The sequence below is a fragment of the Penicillium rubens genome (genome assembly GCF_028828025.1).
Source record: "Penicillium rubens strain IBT 27055 chromosome Unknown utg000003l_segment0_segment0, whole genome shotgun sequence".
Classification (NCBI taxonomy): Eukaryota; Fungi; Ascomycota; class Eurotiomycetes; order Eurotiales; family Aspergillaceae; genus Penicillium; species Penicillium rubens.
Window position 1 is genome coordinate 9,245,362 of NW_026890601.1, and position 16,012 is coordinate 9,261,373.

At 48.2% G+C, this 16,012-nt stretch overlaps 5 protein-coding genes across 5 annotated transcripts; 3 read left to right on the plus strand and 2 right to left on the minus strand.

Annotated features, from left to right (window-relative positions):
* Positions 1–1,895: 1,895 nt before the first annotated feature.
* On the plus strand, positions 1,896–2,601 carry N7525_009768 (uncharacterized protein; the record flags this gene model as incomplete). Its single annotated transcript, XM_061214849.1, has 2 exons — positions 1,896–2,311; positions 2,391–2,601. 2 exons carry the CDS (start codon positions 1,896–1,898, stop codon positions 2,599–2,601), a joined length of 627 nt encoding a protein of 208 aa, XP_061069280.1.
* A 392-nt stretch (positions 2,602–2,993) lies between these two features.
* N7525_009769 (uncharacterized protein) lies at positions 2,994–4,879 on the minus strand (the record flags this gene model as incomplete). The annotated part of the gene is made up of 4 exons (XM_002563826.1): positions 2,994–3,925; positions 3,982–4,324; positions 4,383–4,653; positions 4,707–4,879. The coding sequence occupies 4 exons, from the start codon at positions 4,877–4,879 to the stop codon at positions 2,994–2,996; spliced, it is 1,719 nt and encodes a 572-aa protein (XP_002563872.1).
* Positions 4,880–6,102: 1,223 nt separating this feature from the next.
* Positions 6,103–8,085, minus strand: N7525_009770 (cytochrome P450; the record flags this gene model as incomplete). The annotated part of the gene is made up of 5 exons (XM_002563827.2): positions 6,103–6,527; positions 6,581–7,124; positions 7,176–7,648; positions 7,707–7,886; positions 7,941–8,085. The coding sequence occupies 5 exons, from the start codon at positions 8,083–8,085 to the stop codon at positions 6,103–6,105; spliced, it is 1,767 nt and encodes a 588-aa protein (XP_002563873.2).
* A 2,170-nt stretch (positions 8,086–10,255) lies between these two features.
* Positions 10,256–11,782, plus strand: N7525_009771 (uncharacterized protein; the record flags this gene model as incomplete). Its single annotated transcript, XM_002563828.2, has 1 exon — positions 10,256–11,782. One exon carries the CDS (start codon positions 10,256–10,258, stop codon positions 11,780–11,782), a length of 1,527 nt encoding a protein of 508 aa, XP_002563874.1.
* Positions 11,783–12,465: 683 nt separating this feature from the next.
* Positions 12,466–15,155, plus strand: N7525_009772 (glycosyltransferase; the record flags this gene model as incomplete). The annotated part of the gene is made up of 5 exons (XM_061214850.1): positions 12,466–13,220; positions 13,277–13,801; positions 13,851–14,204; positions 14,269–14,867; positions 14,929–15,155. The coding sequence occupies 5 exons, from the start codon at positions 12,466–12,468 to the stop codon at positions 15,153–15,155; spliced, it is 2,460 nt and encodes an 819-aa protein (XP_061069281.1).
* Positions 15,156–16,012: the final 857 nt, after the last annotated feature.

Genomic DNA, 16,012 nt, shown 5'->3' on the forward strand with positions numbered 1-16,012 from the left:
TTTTGAAATCGAGAAGTTGGAAATGTTTTAGGTCGGACAGCCAGGAGACCTTGGAGTTTAATATACATCCCCGCGCACCAGGATAGGAAAGTGATTCCGTGGAGACATTCCGCGGGCCCAGGAGATTTTTGGGTCCATCACCGCGCAATTTTTGTTATTCTTTTTGTACGTTATAGCTCTTCTTGTCTTCTTCCTCTTCTAGTCGGAAGATTGAAAGCAATTGGCCTACAATACAAGCTGTGAAATATACAGCAATAGCTCATGCCAGGCAAACTTCAACCAACTTCTGTCCACCTAGTTAGGCAATCCTCACGTAAAATTGAGGCCACATCTTATTGATTCGGAAGTGTTGCTTAGATATAGAACTAAAAGCCTTAGAATGCTAAGGCTAACCTTAGTTCTAGGCGATAAGTTAGGGCGGATACCTAGGCTAGTCCGTATCGGGAGAGAAAAAAAGGTAGTTTAAATCTTTTATATCAATGGAATAGTATGAAAGTAAGAATTATACCATTTCTTATCGTTTCTAGTCTGCCCTTCGAGGTTCGTTGGTGGGTTATATACTATGGTAGCCTCACTATTTCCTATGTAATCCCCATGTACAACATAGTAAACAGGATCACCGAAAGAAACTATATAACCATGCTGCAATTACATATTGGCCCACACTTGGCCCAATCATCATTTATGCAGTCCAAACCTGTGCTTGGGGAGTCACCAGCAACAAAAATCCCCTGGATCAGACTCTCGAGGAAACTGTGCAGAAGTACGGAGAACTAGATGTGTTCATATGCGCGCTTGTTGACCTATGATGATCCCCCTCGAAACCAAAAGTTCCACTTTTGGAATTACATCGGTCGAACTGCTGATGGAACTTCGAATACCGCAATATATGCAGAGCACCTGGGCACAATATTGCACAGCCACTAGTTGGCTGATATATATATAATCTCACATGGCTATACCCAAGTTTATTCGAGTATCCAGGTGTAAACTTGTAATCATATGATCTTTTTGCTTCATAACTCCTCTTTCAAAGCAAATGTTAATAGATTCTAGTCCCTGAAGCACTGGAATAATGAAATTATATGTCGATGGCTTTCATCATTGGGGCCGTTTTGGTCAGAAAGTTGGCCCCTCAGGCCAACTTTCTGACAAAAGTGGCTAGACCTACCTAGGTACCTACCTAGGTAGACTTTTTCGACATCTCGTCTCACTCCCCTGATGTGTTCCTGTTTTCGTTTTTTTCTTCGTTAACACATTACAATGAACGTTTCTTCTTTGCATCCTGTCGTCCCTTCATAACAGACCAGTGACTTGGTTGGCCAGAGAAGGCCTTATCATACTGCGCCTGGATGATGACATGGGCAAAATCTTCCAGGCGCGGGGTGCGATCAAAAAAGAAAAGAAAGGAAAAGCTCGGGCCATACAAAGGAAATCCTCCTTGGTCAGATTTCGATTTTCCCAACTAATGGACAGTCACAGCCACAGCTCGTAGCTGTCAAGCCAATTGGAGGCAATGGGGCTTTTCTTCACGTAAGCTGCTCTCAAGGCATCTGAACAAGCCCTGAAGGTGTGCATCCAGTCACATCTCGAGAATGCAGAATTTCCATATCATGCCTGCGCCACTGCTCGAGCTGCCCCCTCTGAAAATTTCTGCTGAGATCGCCAATCATGGTGACGTGTGGCGCTGGGGTACACTGGGATGTATGAAAACTCTGTCAAAATGCCTCTCAAGGCACCCAGGTAGGTAAGTCATGGCTAACCTTACAGTATATAAGCCGTAGATCCCCCAGGGGGTTCCCCGCATTTCTGCGTGGGTAGCTCTCATCATTCTCGTTTTACATGATACTCGTTAAGTTTAGTCCCTCACGCTCCTGCGAACTACAATCTACACCATGACAGAACCAGTCGATAATGGCTTGTCATACCTCGAACAAGAGCGAGGAGATCAGTGGAACGAAAGTGATCCCCCGTTCTACTGTATTTTGTCTCACCACTGGCCCCCTCTTGTCGACGATTTTCCATACGACCATTTTCTCGAACCTCCCTCCGCTCCCCTTGCCCCTGACCTTGCGGCTTCTGCCTCAGCTGGCTCTCTCCATGAAATCACAAATGTCCAATACGATAAGGACTCCCCGCCGGAAGATGATGCCTCTGCTGTCGATACTCTGAGCCTTGACCTCCACGACGGGATGTCTGACATCACTTCTACAATTGCCTCCACTGCGGACGAAGAGAAAGGACCGGCTACTGTCGCAGACGATCGTCTTCAAAAGCCTACGTCTTATGGCAAAGCCTCGACGGGTGTTGAGTATGTTCCTGATAGAAAAACTTCTGCTCCCGTGGAATACCCTTTTCAGATGTGGATTCTAACATTCATTTTGCATAAGGTCTAGACGTGGCAGTCCATTGAAGTGCAAATGGAAGCACTGCGAATACTCAGGTGGATTTTCTCAAATGGGAGCCCTGCTACGCCATATCAAAACAAAACACATCTCGCCAGGATTATATGAATGCCCCCAGGAAGGGTGCCAGAAGTCGTTCAACCGGAAGGACAACTTGGTTGCACATATCCGGAATGTTCACCGCGAAATCGTTTGATACTTGCTGTGGACTAATCTCTGAATCTGGCAGTGTGTATCGGGGTTACGGTCGGAGCTATGGTGTATGGATATTGAAAGGTCATGCTTCTTTGTCAGTTTTGTTACAATACAAAAGTCTTCTCTTGCTTTATTATTTTAGGGACATTGTCAAGTAGCGCAGGGAGTTACCGCTCTAAGCTGATATATTATTACTTTTCATTCTGTCAATAGAGTTGACCCTGCAACATTTCACTCCTTGGACGTATTCCATCTTCTCTTTGCCCAGTGGTCTTAGTCCTGCTCTGCATTGACTTTACACCAATCGCCTTGGTCACCAGGTTGAGGAAAGATATCTCTTTTCTGAACCAGTCTACGTATATCCTCCCACGCCCTTGCTATTTAGCCGCCCATCTAGAAAAGCACCTTGGAAAGATCCTTGTTAGACTGGACTTTGATGTTCCTCATCATAAGCACCCAGGCAATAGAAAGTCCCATCACCGCCGTACCGGCAATCATCATGTTTCGCTGGCTGAATGCATACGCATTCTGGATAGCAGTGCGAGCCGGCGACCCAACCGGATAACTGAGCTGTGCGTCCAAGGACTCGTATATCGTCTCCCACTGGTCCTTCAACTCAGCAGGCAGATTCTCGCGTAGCTTGCCAGGAAGTGTGTTGGTCCAGATAGCGCCGGAAACACTACTGCCGACCGCGCCACCGATGTTTCCAAACGTGCTGAGAAGTGCCAGCATGGCGGCATAGTCTTCATGTGACGCCGCGGCAAGAACAGCAACCTGCTCGATCAGAATAAATGTCCCGCCACCGACTGCGAGGAAGATTTGGCACATGCACATATATCCTACGTTGTGACCCGGTTGGCGGAAGTAGATCATCAGACCGCTTGCCAGGAGGTAAAGAGGCAGAGCGGCGCAGAGGAGCCACTTGAAGCGGCCGGTGTGTCGGATAAGGAAACCACATCCAATGAGCCACACTGGGTCCATGAAATCGAATATGGCACTGATATAACCGGCCTGCGTCAGGCTTGTGTTGTAGACGACTTGGAGGTAGGAGGTGAAGTAGCTGGCCCAGCAATAGTAAGAGACCTGATAGGTAATATCGAGCAGGCAAGCGCCAATGACAGTGCGGTCGGTGATTAGGTAGAATGGGATGAAAGGCTTCGGGGCCACCCATCGCTCGTAACAGACGAACGCCACGAGAACACAGAATCCCACAACCATCATAGCAATGATCTTAGGCGACTGCCATTGGCCTTCGGTATTGCCAGCGATATTGAAAGATGTCAGGAAAAGAATCGTGCCGCCTATCATCAAGAAGATTCCGAGGACTGCGCACAAATAGGGGTTAGGAGAGATATAAGAAAGGTCTGAAAGATTAACCAACCATCGAATTCCACGGCGTAGTACCAAATGCTTCCTATCCAGGATCGTGCTGTCCTCTCCTTGAATTGCAATTGACCATTCTTGTCGGCCTTTCGCTTGGCCATTTCCCAGGTTAAAATCAAGGGAAGGGCAGCGATAGGGAGAATGATGCAAATTGTCCCATACGCCCATCGCCAATTGGTTTCGTGGAATTGATTTGACAAAGGAGAGCCAGCAAAGGCTGTGATCATGCTAGGGGACGAGGTGAAAGCATAAGCAAGACCTCGATCACGAAGTGATGAGGTGTCTGAGGTTATCACATCAATGCAGAAAATAGCACCGGTGAATCCAACAGTATAAAATGCCTTGACTAATTAGCGACTTTGACCTCGGCCAGTGAAGGGTATGGATATAGAAACATACCTGCGCAGCACAGTACGTCGCAATATTGTTACAAGCAGCCATCATGATCAGACCCATAATTGCAATCAAAATCATGATCACGAATCCAACAGTTCGATCAAACAGGTTCAGGACTTTGGCGATGGGCATCAAGCATGCAGCACCCATAACGCTGGTTACCACTGTTATCACCGTGAGCAGCGAATGCTCGGAAAAGCCACTCGTAATATAAGCGGAGAGGTTTGCGGTGAGACTGCTGTTGAGATTGTTGACGAAATACACCAGCCACATACTATATTCGCATTAAATCGGACATTCCAGAAGAGAGTCTCCGAGTTCTCTCACCTAGTATAAGCAATGATTAGATGCTTGCGAGACCACGTAGTTGTGACTGCATCGGCAACCTGAACACCATCTTGCTGAATCTTGTCATCTGGAATCTCTGATTCCTCTGTGTTCAATGGCTGCGGGCGCTCCGTAGTGGCCCCTTTGATGGCGTCCATGTTCTCCGTGTACATGGAGGCTGGAAGCGTCAGGTAGGTTGATAAAGCCTACAAGACCGATATAAGCCAGAATGAATGGTTGGAGGGGCGCAGATCTTCTTTAAACTCTCTCTCTCGGGTATGTATCAAAATTTAGACCTTTTCCGGTCGTGTAAGCGAGGGTGGAGTCCTCTAATATAACTAATGCTTAACCCCTGCGGCAGTACTCCATATACAGAAAATTCTCCCGAGGAAGTTGCCGACCTCGGGTCTCAGATAGCTCCTTAGTAAAATATCCATGGATTAGGGTGGGGTTTAGCTGCAAGGTGTCCATCCGAGTGGCGTGATCAGATAAATTTATGATCAGATAAACTGTATGATCAGATAACTTTTATGATCTAAATCTTACGATCTGATAAATATATTCCCTTACAATCAGATAAATTCTAATAGAAAGTTTGGCTCCCGCGGGTTCCGTTGGGGGAAAGCTTGGCTACACGCACAAGCTTTCTAGGCATGGATTAGAACTTATGCGGTAGGTCTGATTCATTCTTAACCCTATCCATCAAGCATCTTACGCTTCTGACTTATTTAAATGTGCTTCTCTTGTTCCAGAGGCCAAGGACGTGATAAAATTACTATTATCTCCGTTAGAGACCTTTGTCTTGTAATTTGGAAAAGCCGGGGGATTTTACTTGTTTGGCTTTGACACAATATTATCGGAGCGTGGTCAAGGCAGCAATATATCTTTTATCTATTATCTCCCTATTGGATAGCGCTAGAGCAAGTTGGGGCCCGTAAGAAAAAATGTTTCACTAGGGAACCTCCGGTTCGCTTTCCCACTTTAATGGTTGGGAGAGAGATTTGATTCTCCACAGTCTGGCCCAAGCCACAAAAGCCAAAAAGTTGGGAAATCAAGAGTTCAACACGCGGATAAGGCGGCCACATCGTAAAAGGGATGGCGGAGAACCCGAAAAATCCGGTGTATGGACACATGCTGAACCACATGATCTGGAAATAATGGCCGAGTGTACTCCGTACGTGTTATATTCCTCAGTTTAAACTAGTATTATGACAAAGACCATAAAAAAGTCACCCAAAGGAGACAGAAGTGGACTACGAAGCACCTCATATACAAGCGCGAGAGCACCCAGCCTTGTGATTCTGCTAGAACAACATAGCGTTCAATTCAAGGTGCAAGGACATGGACAATTTGTGGAAAGTCAATATTGAGACGAAAACAAGTGCGTATCTCCAGATCAACCCTGAACAGGGGTCAAAGCAACCTTTGTTCCGTTAGCGTTCGACAGTGTCAACCCAAAATCCTCCGTCCAGGGATTCGGATCCCGATTTTCGATCGACTCGAACTGTTGCATAATCCTAGCAATAGTGTATCCAGCCTCCGTCAATGCGAACTGTTGCCCTATGCAGATCCGAGGACCTCCATTGAAAGGGAGGTACGCCCAACCTGGCCTGAGCTTTTCCCATCTTTCAGGGCGGAATTCATCCGGATCCGGCCCATAGACTTCATGTTCGCGGTGCATCGTGTACACGGTGTAGATAACCTCGTGACCCTTGGGTACGTGGACAGGGGACTTTCCATCCGGGCCCCCGCCGACGGGAAGATATGTGTCTCTGTTGGCCTCGCGCAGGTTGAAAGGTGCGATTGGGTACATGCGCAGAGCTATAGTTTATTTAGCGGACTGCGTAGTCAGAGATGGTGGTAGAGTTGCTTACTCTCATTCAGAACCCAGGTCAAGTAAGTCATTGATTTGAGATCGTCGAATGATGGTTTTCGTCCATCTAAAGTGAGCACCTCTTTCCGAAGTTTGTTCCACACATCAGGATGTCTGGCCAAGGTGAAGAACACAATGGTTAGTAGGTTGGCAGTGGTATCGCGACCAGCAAACATAATACTCAGTATCTGGTCTGTTATGTTGGTCTTGTCGAGTGTTTGCTTCGACAGCTCGTAAGAGAACACATATCGACTTTCAGTCAACCGCTTGATGTCCTGATCAACTTCTCGTCCGCTGTTGGCTGCGACACGATAGTCGATAGTCTTTTGTACAAACCTTTCGACGTAGGCGCGGGTATCTCGAATGGCTTTTTCATATTCCTTCCTGCGGTAGAATCTCCCAAAAAGTCCAAGTCGGAACCGCATGGAAGAGACATATTGGGCTATGTCAAACGCTTTCGCAAAGTCACCTCCCGCAGAAGATCCTTCTGCGCGCAGCGAATGAGCGGACTCTCCGAACAGAAATTCGGTCGCGGTGTCGAGAGTCTGCTTTTAGTCAGTCTTATACTTCGGGGGATATCTAGACTGACAACATACCCCCTTGAGAAACAGCGGGCGTAAATCAATGGTTGATCCGTCGCGCGGAATCTGCTCGATGAGCTCGGCCACATGGTTCTCATATAATTCGGTGTCATTAATCCGAGTGCGTGAGAAGTTAGGCCGGAGAAGAGCCCGTGAATGTTCCCACTCGGGGCCGTCTACGCCGAAAATGCCCTTGCCCATGAGTGGACGGAGTGCATCTACTCGAGCTGAACCCACCCCGAAGTCTTTGAATTTCAACGCGAGGGCTGTTTGAATGTTCTGTGGGTCGACGGTGAAGATGATATTTCGATTGGCGATCTTCGCTCTGAATGTCGTGCCGTAGGTTTGATGCCAACTGCGAAGAAGTTCAAGAAACCTGTGCTCGGGGCCGGCTTTGGCTAGTTCAATGCCCATGCCTATGCCGAACAAGCCGTGGGATACAAAGTGCGCTGGAGGTTGGCATCCATTCTCACGAGCGTACTTCCATCCTAAATGGGTTTTTAGGCTGAGTGTTTGGTCCACTGCCAACGGGGAAGAGTTACACACTTTGAAAGGTTCGTACGATTTTCGCCAACGACCAAGTAATGACCACAGCCCCAGCTACGAGGCCATAAAAGGGAACCTGCAAGAGGTCAAAAGACACTGGTGCCATAGCTACAGTCGCTTGTAGTAAATAAGAAACCTTGAGATTCTCAGCATAGCGGGCCGGCTGTATCGATATTTGTACTAGAGCTGTGTGTGTACATCAGCTGGCACCCAGTATGAAGGGCCACGACTTACAACCCGTTTTCGTCCTTAGCCAGCGGGGTAAATCTGTTGATCGGCCATCGTTTGGACTTTTCACATATGCTAAATCGTAGCACCCGCAGATTGGCCATAGCTGTGCGAGCTCATTGGGCTCTTGGCTCCGGAGCTTTAGTTCCATTTGGATATAGAGCGAAGCACAACAATCTGCCAAGGGACATGACTCGAGCTTGAATGGTATGGTCTCGCGTGAATGTTGAAGATGACTCTATCCGTCAAAAAAAAGTGGGACTACGTAGCTCTACAATAGGCTAGATGCGCAAGGCTGTCAAGGCGGGCGGGCCGCTTGGTGTTTTATTCCGTCTATCTGCAGGGATTCCCAAGATTGTTCCATCCCGCTTGCATTACTCAGTACATATTGCTCAATCCTTATTGGCTTCAATGCCTGAGCTCCGAGACATGCGGAGGGGTTTGCAGCAGACATGCAATTCGAAAAGTGGAGATATGCAGTGGACACGGTTTGCGTGAGGGGAGATCTTAATCTATGTTCGTTAGCCTATATGAAGCGAGCAAGGATGGCATTTTACGCTGCGAAGATGAGGCTTGTGGGCTGGGATGCGTCGACATATGGGAATCATTGATCAATTTGTTGATCATGGTGGGTGCATCAAGAGTAGTGAATAAAAACTGCGAGCTTAGTGTGCTGTCCAAACGCTGCACGATATCACATATCACAACGAGACCCAGAATGCAAAGTAGACTATCCAGCCACTACTGCTGGTACCTCTGCTCCGTCACAATCCACTATTTTCGGGAGTTGGTTGGTTTCATTGTAATGCTTTGCAGCGGGGTAGGAATGATACTAAAAGGGTCTAGATGCCAATCCATCCTTTGCCGAGTTTTGCGATCAGCCTGTGCTAATCTTCACCCGGAGAATTTGTGACGAGACTGACCATCCCGTTGCCAAGCTTTTAGTGTCCTTTCCGGCCTAATTGTCGTTTATCTGTCGTTTTTCAGGAAAACCAGTGGAAAGACCGGACTGATGTATAATCCCCGTGGTGCAGTGTGAACTGTTATGCCATGCATATCATTAAAACTATATCCGGATGGAACCTTTGAAGGCCCTGGGCTAGATAAATCATCTCTTTTGTCATGGCCTCTTTTTATCATAAAAATATCCATGGTATGTTGTATGTACTGGCTTTGGTGCCCCGGCGTCGATCGATACTTACATGTACATATGCACTTTCCCCTCGTTTCACATGCATGTGTCCTTGGCCCTTCGGATCCACCACGTGTACATGTCATGAATCAAAATCTGAAGTCCGGCACTCAGATAGTATGTCCTCATGTTCGTGCATTGGCACCCAGAGGGCCACACTACAGGTGACCCGCCAATAGTAACGTCAAGCGACATGAGTCCTTTCATAAGAATGCCGATTTGTCGGTCCCATATCCTGTCCGGTATCAAAAGCCTCTAATGTCATCACACTCTTGAGGCGCCTGATAGACCGCCCGACGTGCTTCGTGCCATTAACCAGGACCTCGGCCCTGATTTCAGACTCAACTAAACCGCTTCAAAGACCCAGTGGATGCCCTCAGGTACCCCTTCACTGGGCAACAGGAGACATATGATTGAATATGACTCTGGGGCTGAAGAAAGGTCAAAAAATTGAAAAGTACTCAACAGGAACCACGATATGCAATGGGACCTAAGTGTTGATGAAGGAAGGAGGAATGAGAAATGAGAAGTGGCGGGTATTCATGCCCTGGGAGTGACTTGGATCGACGGCAGGTATTTCTAAATCAGGATTATAGCGTGGGATTGAGATTGTAAACCAGTTCAACCATTATCCAGGACATAGTTGTAGAGGATGTAGTTGACATGGCCATATAGGACGTCATTTAGTTCCCGTGACGAGAAAATTCACCGTCTTTGTGCAGGTAAAAATATCCGCTTCTTTGTTCAAACTGTGTTCATACTATCCCCGAGTTGCGTTTCTTTGATTCGCTTTTTGTATTTCTTTCACAGTTTACAGAGTCGAATACACGGTGGCCGGCTTCCCTCCGGGTGCCCTTGTAGTCCTTTATCTTAATATGAAGGGTCCAGGGGAACAAACGGGTCAATCGTCCCAACAACGTAGGCAAAGATGGGATGAAGCGACAATTGCCCATTCTGCTTTTAATCAGTACAAACTTTCAATCCCTCATCTTCATCCTCTTTCATCCTCATCCTCTTTCATCCTCATTACCTTTGATCCTCGTCATATCTCATCCTTGTCGACCACTCCACGGGTTTATCCGTCTTGATTATCCCGCTATCCTTGTCTCTGCTTCGTCCAATCATAACGATGGCACTCGACCACGTCCGCGTTTCTACGCGGCACACGCTTAACTGCGCCAATGAGGCAACAATCGCTGCACTCGAGTCCCCTTTTAGCCTAGGGCCGATGGACCATACCGTACCCGCCACGTTGACTATCGAAGCCATCCTCGTCTACAGAAAGCCGACAAATCTTCCAGACGACAACTTCCTTCCGGTTAAACGCTTGAACTTGGCTGTATCACACCTCCTAGACTATTACCCGCATTTAACTGGTCGTCTGCAGCAGAATACAGTGAGCCTAGCTCCAGAGATTGGCAGCCTGGGCGCTGGCGCTGAGCTTTGGGAGGCACAGTGCCCCAGAAGGCTCGTAAGTATCGCGGAGTCTGCTCTCTCAGCCCGTATCTTGGTTATCCGTCTGCCAGATTCTGGGAATGCACTTCTTCCAATTTTCCATTCGACAATGGGAGCTGTCTCCCATAATCCTATCTTCGCAATTCAACACACTCGATTTGGCTGTGGAGGGGTCGCACTGGGCATTCGGGTTCATCATCAGGTCTGCGATGCCAATGGTTTTATGCAGCTCGTGCGCGATCTCGCCGAGATTTACAAGCAATTGCGCGATTCTTCTCCGCCAACCCTCATCTCTCCCCCCGAAATCTACTCACACTTTCGAGGAACGAACAGTCCATCGGCAAGCCAGAAGGAGAAAGCCCTTGCATTCAACCCCCCGGACTTTTGCCTGGATGAAAGCGTCACGGCCATGTCCGAGGTCTCAGCCCCTCCATCTGTCTACACTTGTCCTTTGCGCTTCCAAGGCGAGGATCTGGTCGCACTCAGAAATGCTGCAACAGCCCCAATCACCCAGGGACAGACCAGGTTCACCAGATTCGAGCTCATCTCAGCCTATCTCTACCAACGGATTTATCAAGCCAGAGTTCAGGTTCTGCGTGACAAGGGAGCCACACTAGACCTCGACGCACTACAGCCACTTCGTGGTTTCTGGACGACCATGGATATGCGTGACTCCACACGTCTGAAGCTCCCTGCACGTTACTTTCCAAATGCTGTCCACTGCCCCTCGACTTCCGCATCGCATGAATTACTCGAACAGGGCGCGCTCTGGCAGGTTGCACGGGTTATCCATGATGCAATCCACTCGGTTGATATGAACGAAGTCAAGCAACAGTTCGAATGGATTGCCGCACAGCCCAACAAAGGCCACGTCAGGTACAAGGTGATGATTCCAGATGGTTGCCTCGTCGCTACCCAGTGGAGTAGGGGTAAGACCTACGTTGGGGTTGACTTTGACGTCGCTGCCAATGGCAAACGCATTGCCCCTTCTCTCGTGTCCCCAGCTTTCAGTGAAGGGTACCGCGTTGACGGCTTGGCAATTATCATGTCCACCGAGGAAGAGTTGCCTCGACGCCAGCGTAACAGACGTTCTTTGGATCAAGACAATCTTCCGTGTGCGGTCGATGTGAATTTGACTCTGGATAGATCGGTCTGGGATGTTCTCAACAATGACCCCGACTTTTTGGCGCTCCATTCCTAATTTGGGATTCCCCACTGGCCCGGATTTGACGCGAGTGCCCCAAGTCATGGTAATGATTTTGAGAAGGGCCGATTTTGGGGTATTTCTGGAGCTGCAATTGTATGGAAGAAGATATTTCTGGTAAAAAGAAAAAAAGGAAAAAAGGGAAAAAGGAAAAAGAAAAGATGGGAAAAGAGAAAACGATGAAAAACATGAGGAAAAGCCCATTAAGCCAAGACACAAACCTGTACTTTACGAAGAATGAATATAAATTGTTAGTGTAGATAGTAACTTCAGTCCTCCATCCTCAGTAGTTGGTTCTATGACCTGGTAGTGTATTTCTTCACCTTGACTGTATATTGGTACCCCTGGGAATGTCGTCATATGTCTCTGATACTACCTGTGACTGGCTCAGGGTATTAATCATGTGACTTCCCCAGATCCACCCAGGCCCAGAACCGTCATAGCTACCATGGTCTTCAGTTGTTTTGGGACCACAACTCCTCTTGATATACTCCTTTCTTTTTTGAAAACATTGGATGCTTCACTGATTTTCGGAAATACCTTACTCACATTTAGTCGTTTGGTGGATATTCTGCCTCGGCAAGATTCTGTTACCCCCCGCGTGTGATGTCATCGGGCTGCAGCGATGGAAGAACCACCGCGCCGGCCTTCTACGCTTGAACGCAACCAATTTACTCAGGATGGGACACGCGTACAAGGTGGGAAAAACTCTATATCTCTGGCTCATTAGCAAGAATAGCGTGCTAAATTACGAAGATGATGGTCGAATTGAGATCGATCTGGACTCCAAAGTGGGCAGGGAAGTGTCAAAGTTGATACCATTTCTGCATACCGAACAACATATTCAACCACAGCCAGAGCCGTCAGGCGATTTCGGATGCGATCTTGAGCTCAACATTGTCATCCAAGTCGTCGGCAGTCGAGGCGACGTCCAGCCATTTGTGGCTCTAGGAAACGAGCTTCAGTGCCATGGACACCGCGTACGACTGGCCACACATGGTGTGTTTGAAAGCTTCGTGCGCGACTCCGGTCTAGAGTTTTATCCTATTGGAGGGGACCCCTCGGAGCTGATGGCATACATGGTGAAGAACCCAGGACTGATACCACAGATGAAGTCTGTCAAAGAGGGAGATATTCAACGCAAGCGTGTCATGGTAGGTCAAATACTACAGGGATGCTGGGAGTCCTGTCTTGCGGATGACCCCGTAACCAAGACGCCATTTGTGGCCGATGCTATTATTGCGAACCCTCCGAGCTTCGCCCACATCCACTGCGCGCAGGCGCTTGGCATCCCTCTACATATGATGTTTACCATGCCGTGGACCAGCACAAGGTCCTTCCCTCACCCCTTGGCAAACTTGAAATATTCAAGCACTGAGCCTAAAATGGCTAATTACCTTTCTTACGGGATTGTCGAATGGCTTACATGGCAAGGGTAATAATCAGACATCTTCCTGCGAACCACTGATTCAATCGCTGATCTCACAATAGCCTAGGCGATGTTATCAATGATTGGAGAAAGACCATCGACCTAGAACCTATATCAGCAACCGAAGGTCCACGTTTAGCGGAAACTTTGAAGATACCCTTCACATATTGCTGGTCGCCTACATTGATGCCTAAACCAGCGGACTGGCCGGCACATCTCAATGTCTGTGGCTTTTTCTTCCGCTCTCCTCCGGACTTCACACCACCTCCAGACCTTGACGCATTCCTCCAAGGCGGGCCTCCGCCGGTGTACATCGGTTTCGGGAGCATCGTAATTGAGGATCCCCCAGCGATGACTGCCACACTCGTCAATGCAGTCAGGTCTTGGGGTGGTCGAGCAATCATATCCCGTGGCTGGAGTAATCTCGGGGAAGCACAGTCAGACGATCAGATCTTTTATCTTGGAGACTGTCCGCATGAATGGCTATTTCAAAAGGTCGCTGCAGTTGTACATCATGGAGGAGCAGGGACTACAGCATGTGGTTTACGATTCGGAAGGCCGTCTCTCATTGTACCATTTTTTGGGGAGTCCGTAATTCCCTACATGCCTTCCCGATCTTTCGCTAACTTGTCATAGTCAGCTATTTTGGGGAAACATGGTCGCGTCCCGCGGGATTGGACCAATGCCCATTCCACACCGGTCTTTGAACGCAGATAATCTAGCGGAAGCGATCCGCTTTTGCCTGCACCCTGATACTCTAGCAGCAGCCGGCGACCTTGCTCGTGAAATGAGCCAGGAAGCAGGAGTGCCAGCGGCTGTTGCGTCTTTCCACCGCAACTTACCCGTCGACAAGATGAAATGTCAGTTTCTTGATTTTGAGCCGGCCGTATGGCAGTTAAAGCAGAACACGAAGCCCCCTATAAATTTGTCTAAAATGGCAGCGGGGATCTTGCTTGAAAATTCTCGCATTGATACGAAGGACCTGAAAGCGTGAGAGCATCTATCCGAACTATCTTATTTGCATATACCTATACTAACACATATGTTGAATCAGATACGAGAGTAAATCAATATTCATTCAGACTCGGCGATGGGATCCTGTAACGGGCGGCACATCGTCTTTACTAGGCATGTACAAGGACATCTTCACAGCATCGAGCGACGTCGTCATTCGGCCCTACAAAGAGTTTAGTCGCACCCGTGAACAGAGCGAGCCAGAACTTGTAGTCATCGAGTCTACAAATCCCCAATCCGATCGAAGTCCATCCGAAAGCATCTCAGGTACTTCTGGAACCAACCAAACGGATGAAGACTGGAGAGTTACAGGGAAGGCTGTCGGGGGATCCGCCAAAAGCGTGGGCAGGATCATAGCCTACTACTACAAGGGCGTTCTGGTAGACATACCTGGAGCAGTGAATGAAGGTCTGAGAGCCGTTCCCAGGCTCTATGGCGAGGAGGTAAAAGACTACAACAACATCAGAGACTTTAAGTCTGGAGTTGCTGCAGCTTCAGATAACTTTGCCCATGGTTTCTCGCATGGTCTTACTGATATCTTCCGACAGCCTTACGAGGGTGGCCAGAAAGATGGAATTCGGGGCGCAATCAAAGGATTCGTCAAAGGACCTATTGGCATGGGGACGAAAGCTGCATCGGGTTTGTCACGGCACTGTATCCTCACGCGACTAGCGGGATTATGCTAATGGATCATCTTCAGGTGCTTTGGGTCTAGTAGCCTATCCGGGACAGGGCTTAGCCAAAAGCTTACATTCGGCTATCCATTCCAAGACTCGGAAGCAAATTTTCAAAGCACGATTGACAGAGTCTGAATATTTGGCTAGACAATCAGCCAAGGCCCAATCGAGCTGCCCCGATGTCATAGAGGCATTTGAAGCTGAACAACGGCAGCCTGGAAATACTGCCAGCTCAACGAATCTGGAATGAGCAAGTTCCAGTGAGGAATATAGCGGACAGCGTTAGCCATATCATGAATTTCAAGAAAATATATCAAAGTCGCACAATTTGCTCCATGTCCAGCGGCAGCTATGTCGGAGCCTCGCCAGTGCAATATTGTACCTAGGTGAGTAGAAGGACTTGTCTTTCTTCCTGCGTGACTGATGCCTTTTGTCCTTTCCCCTCCCCCCAGAGCCTCGCTCAATACATGGCTGTTTGCTTCTTCGCCAGATTTGTGCGTTGGGACGTAATCATGATCCTACACCCCTGCCTCATCCAATACCACAACCAACAGACGAGCAGGTGAGCTGGGGATCCAAGAGAAACAAGTTCCGAGGGGGTCAAGAAGGGGTGCGCGCCCCTTGATAAAGGCTATTGGCCTGCCGGGAAGCTTGCCGAAGTGGCCTTACGGAGTGACACGGAAATTCAAGCTCTTCCCCCTCAGTGGACGGCAAGAGAAGAGAAGAACTCTGTCTTAAAAAAAACGATTGATACCTACTAGTGCGGAGCTCCATAGCTTGGTACTTGATGAAATATCTATACCGACGTGAGCAGCATGCCACCGGGGAGATGCACTACACATATTTTAGCAAGGGAAATTTGCCCTCACAGTTGGTAAGATGGCCGAGTTGGTCCAAGGCGCCAGGTTAAGGTATACCTTAACTCCACAACTAGCAATAGTTTCCTGGTCTCGAAAGGGGCGTGGGTTCGAATCCCACTCTTATCATTAACTTTTTTCTTTTTGCTCATCTATCTTTCGATGAAAGGCTTTTCTTAGTTCAATTGGGTATTTTGGGTGTTTTGGCAGAAACGGGGTTGAAATTTCTTCAAGGTTGTGCGTTTTGCAA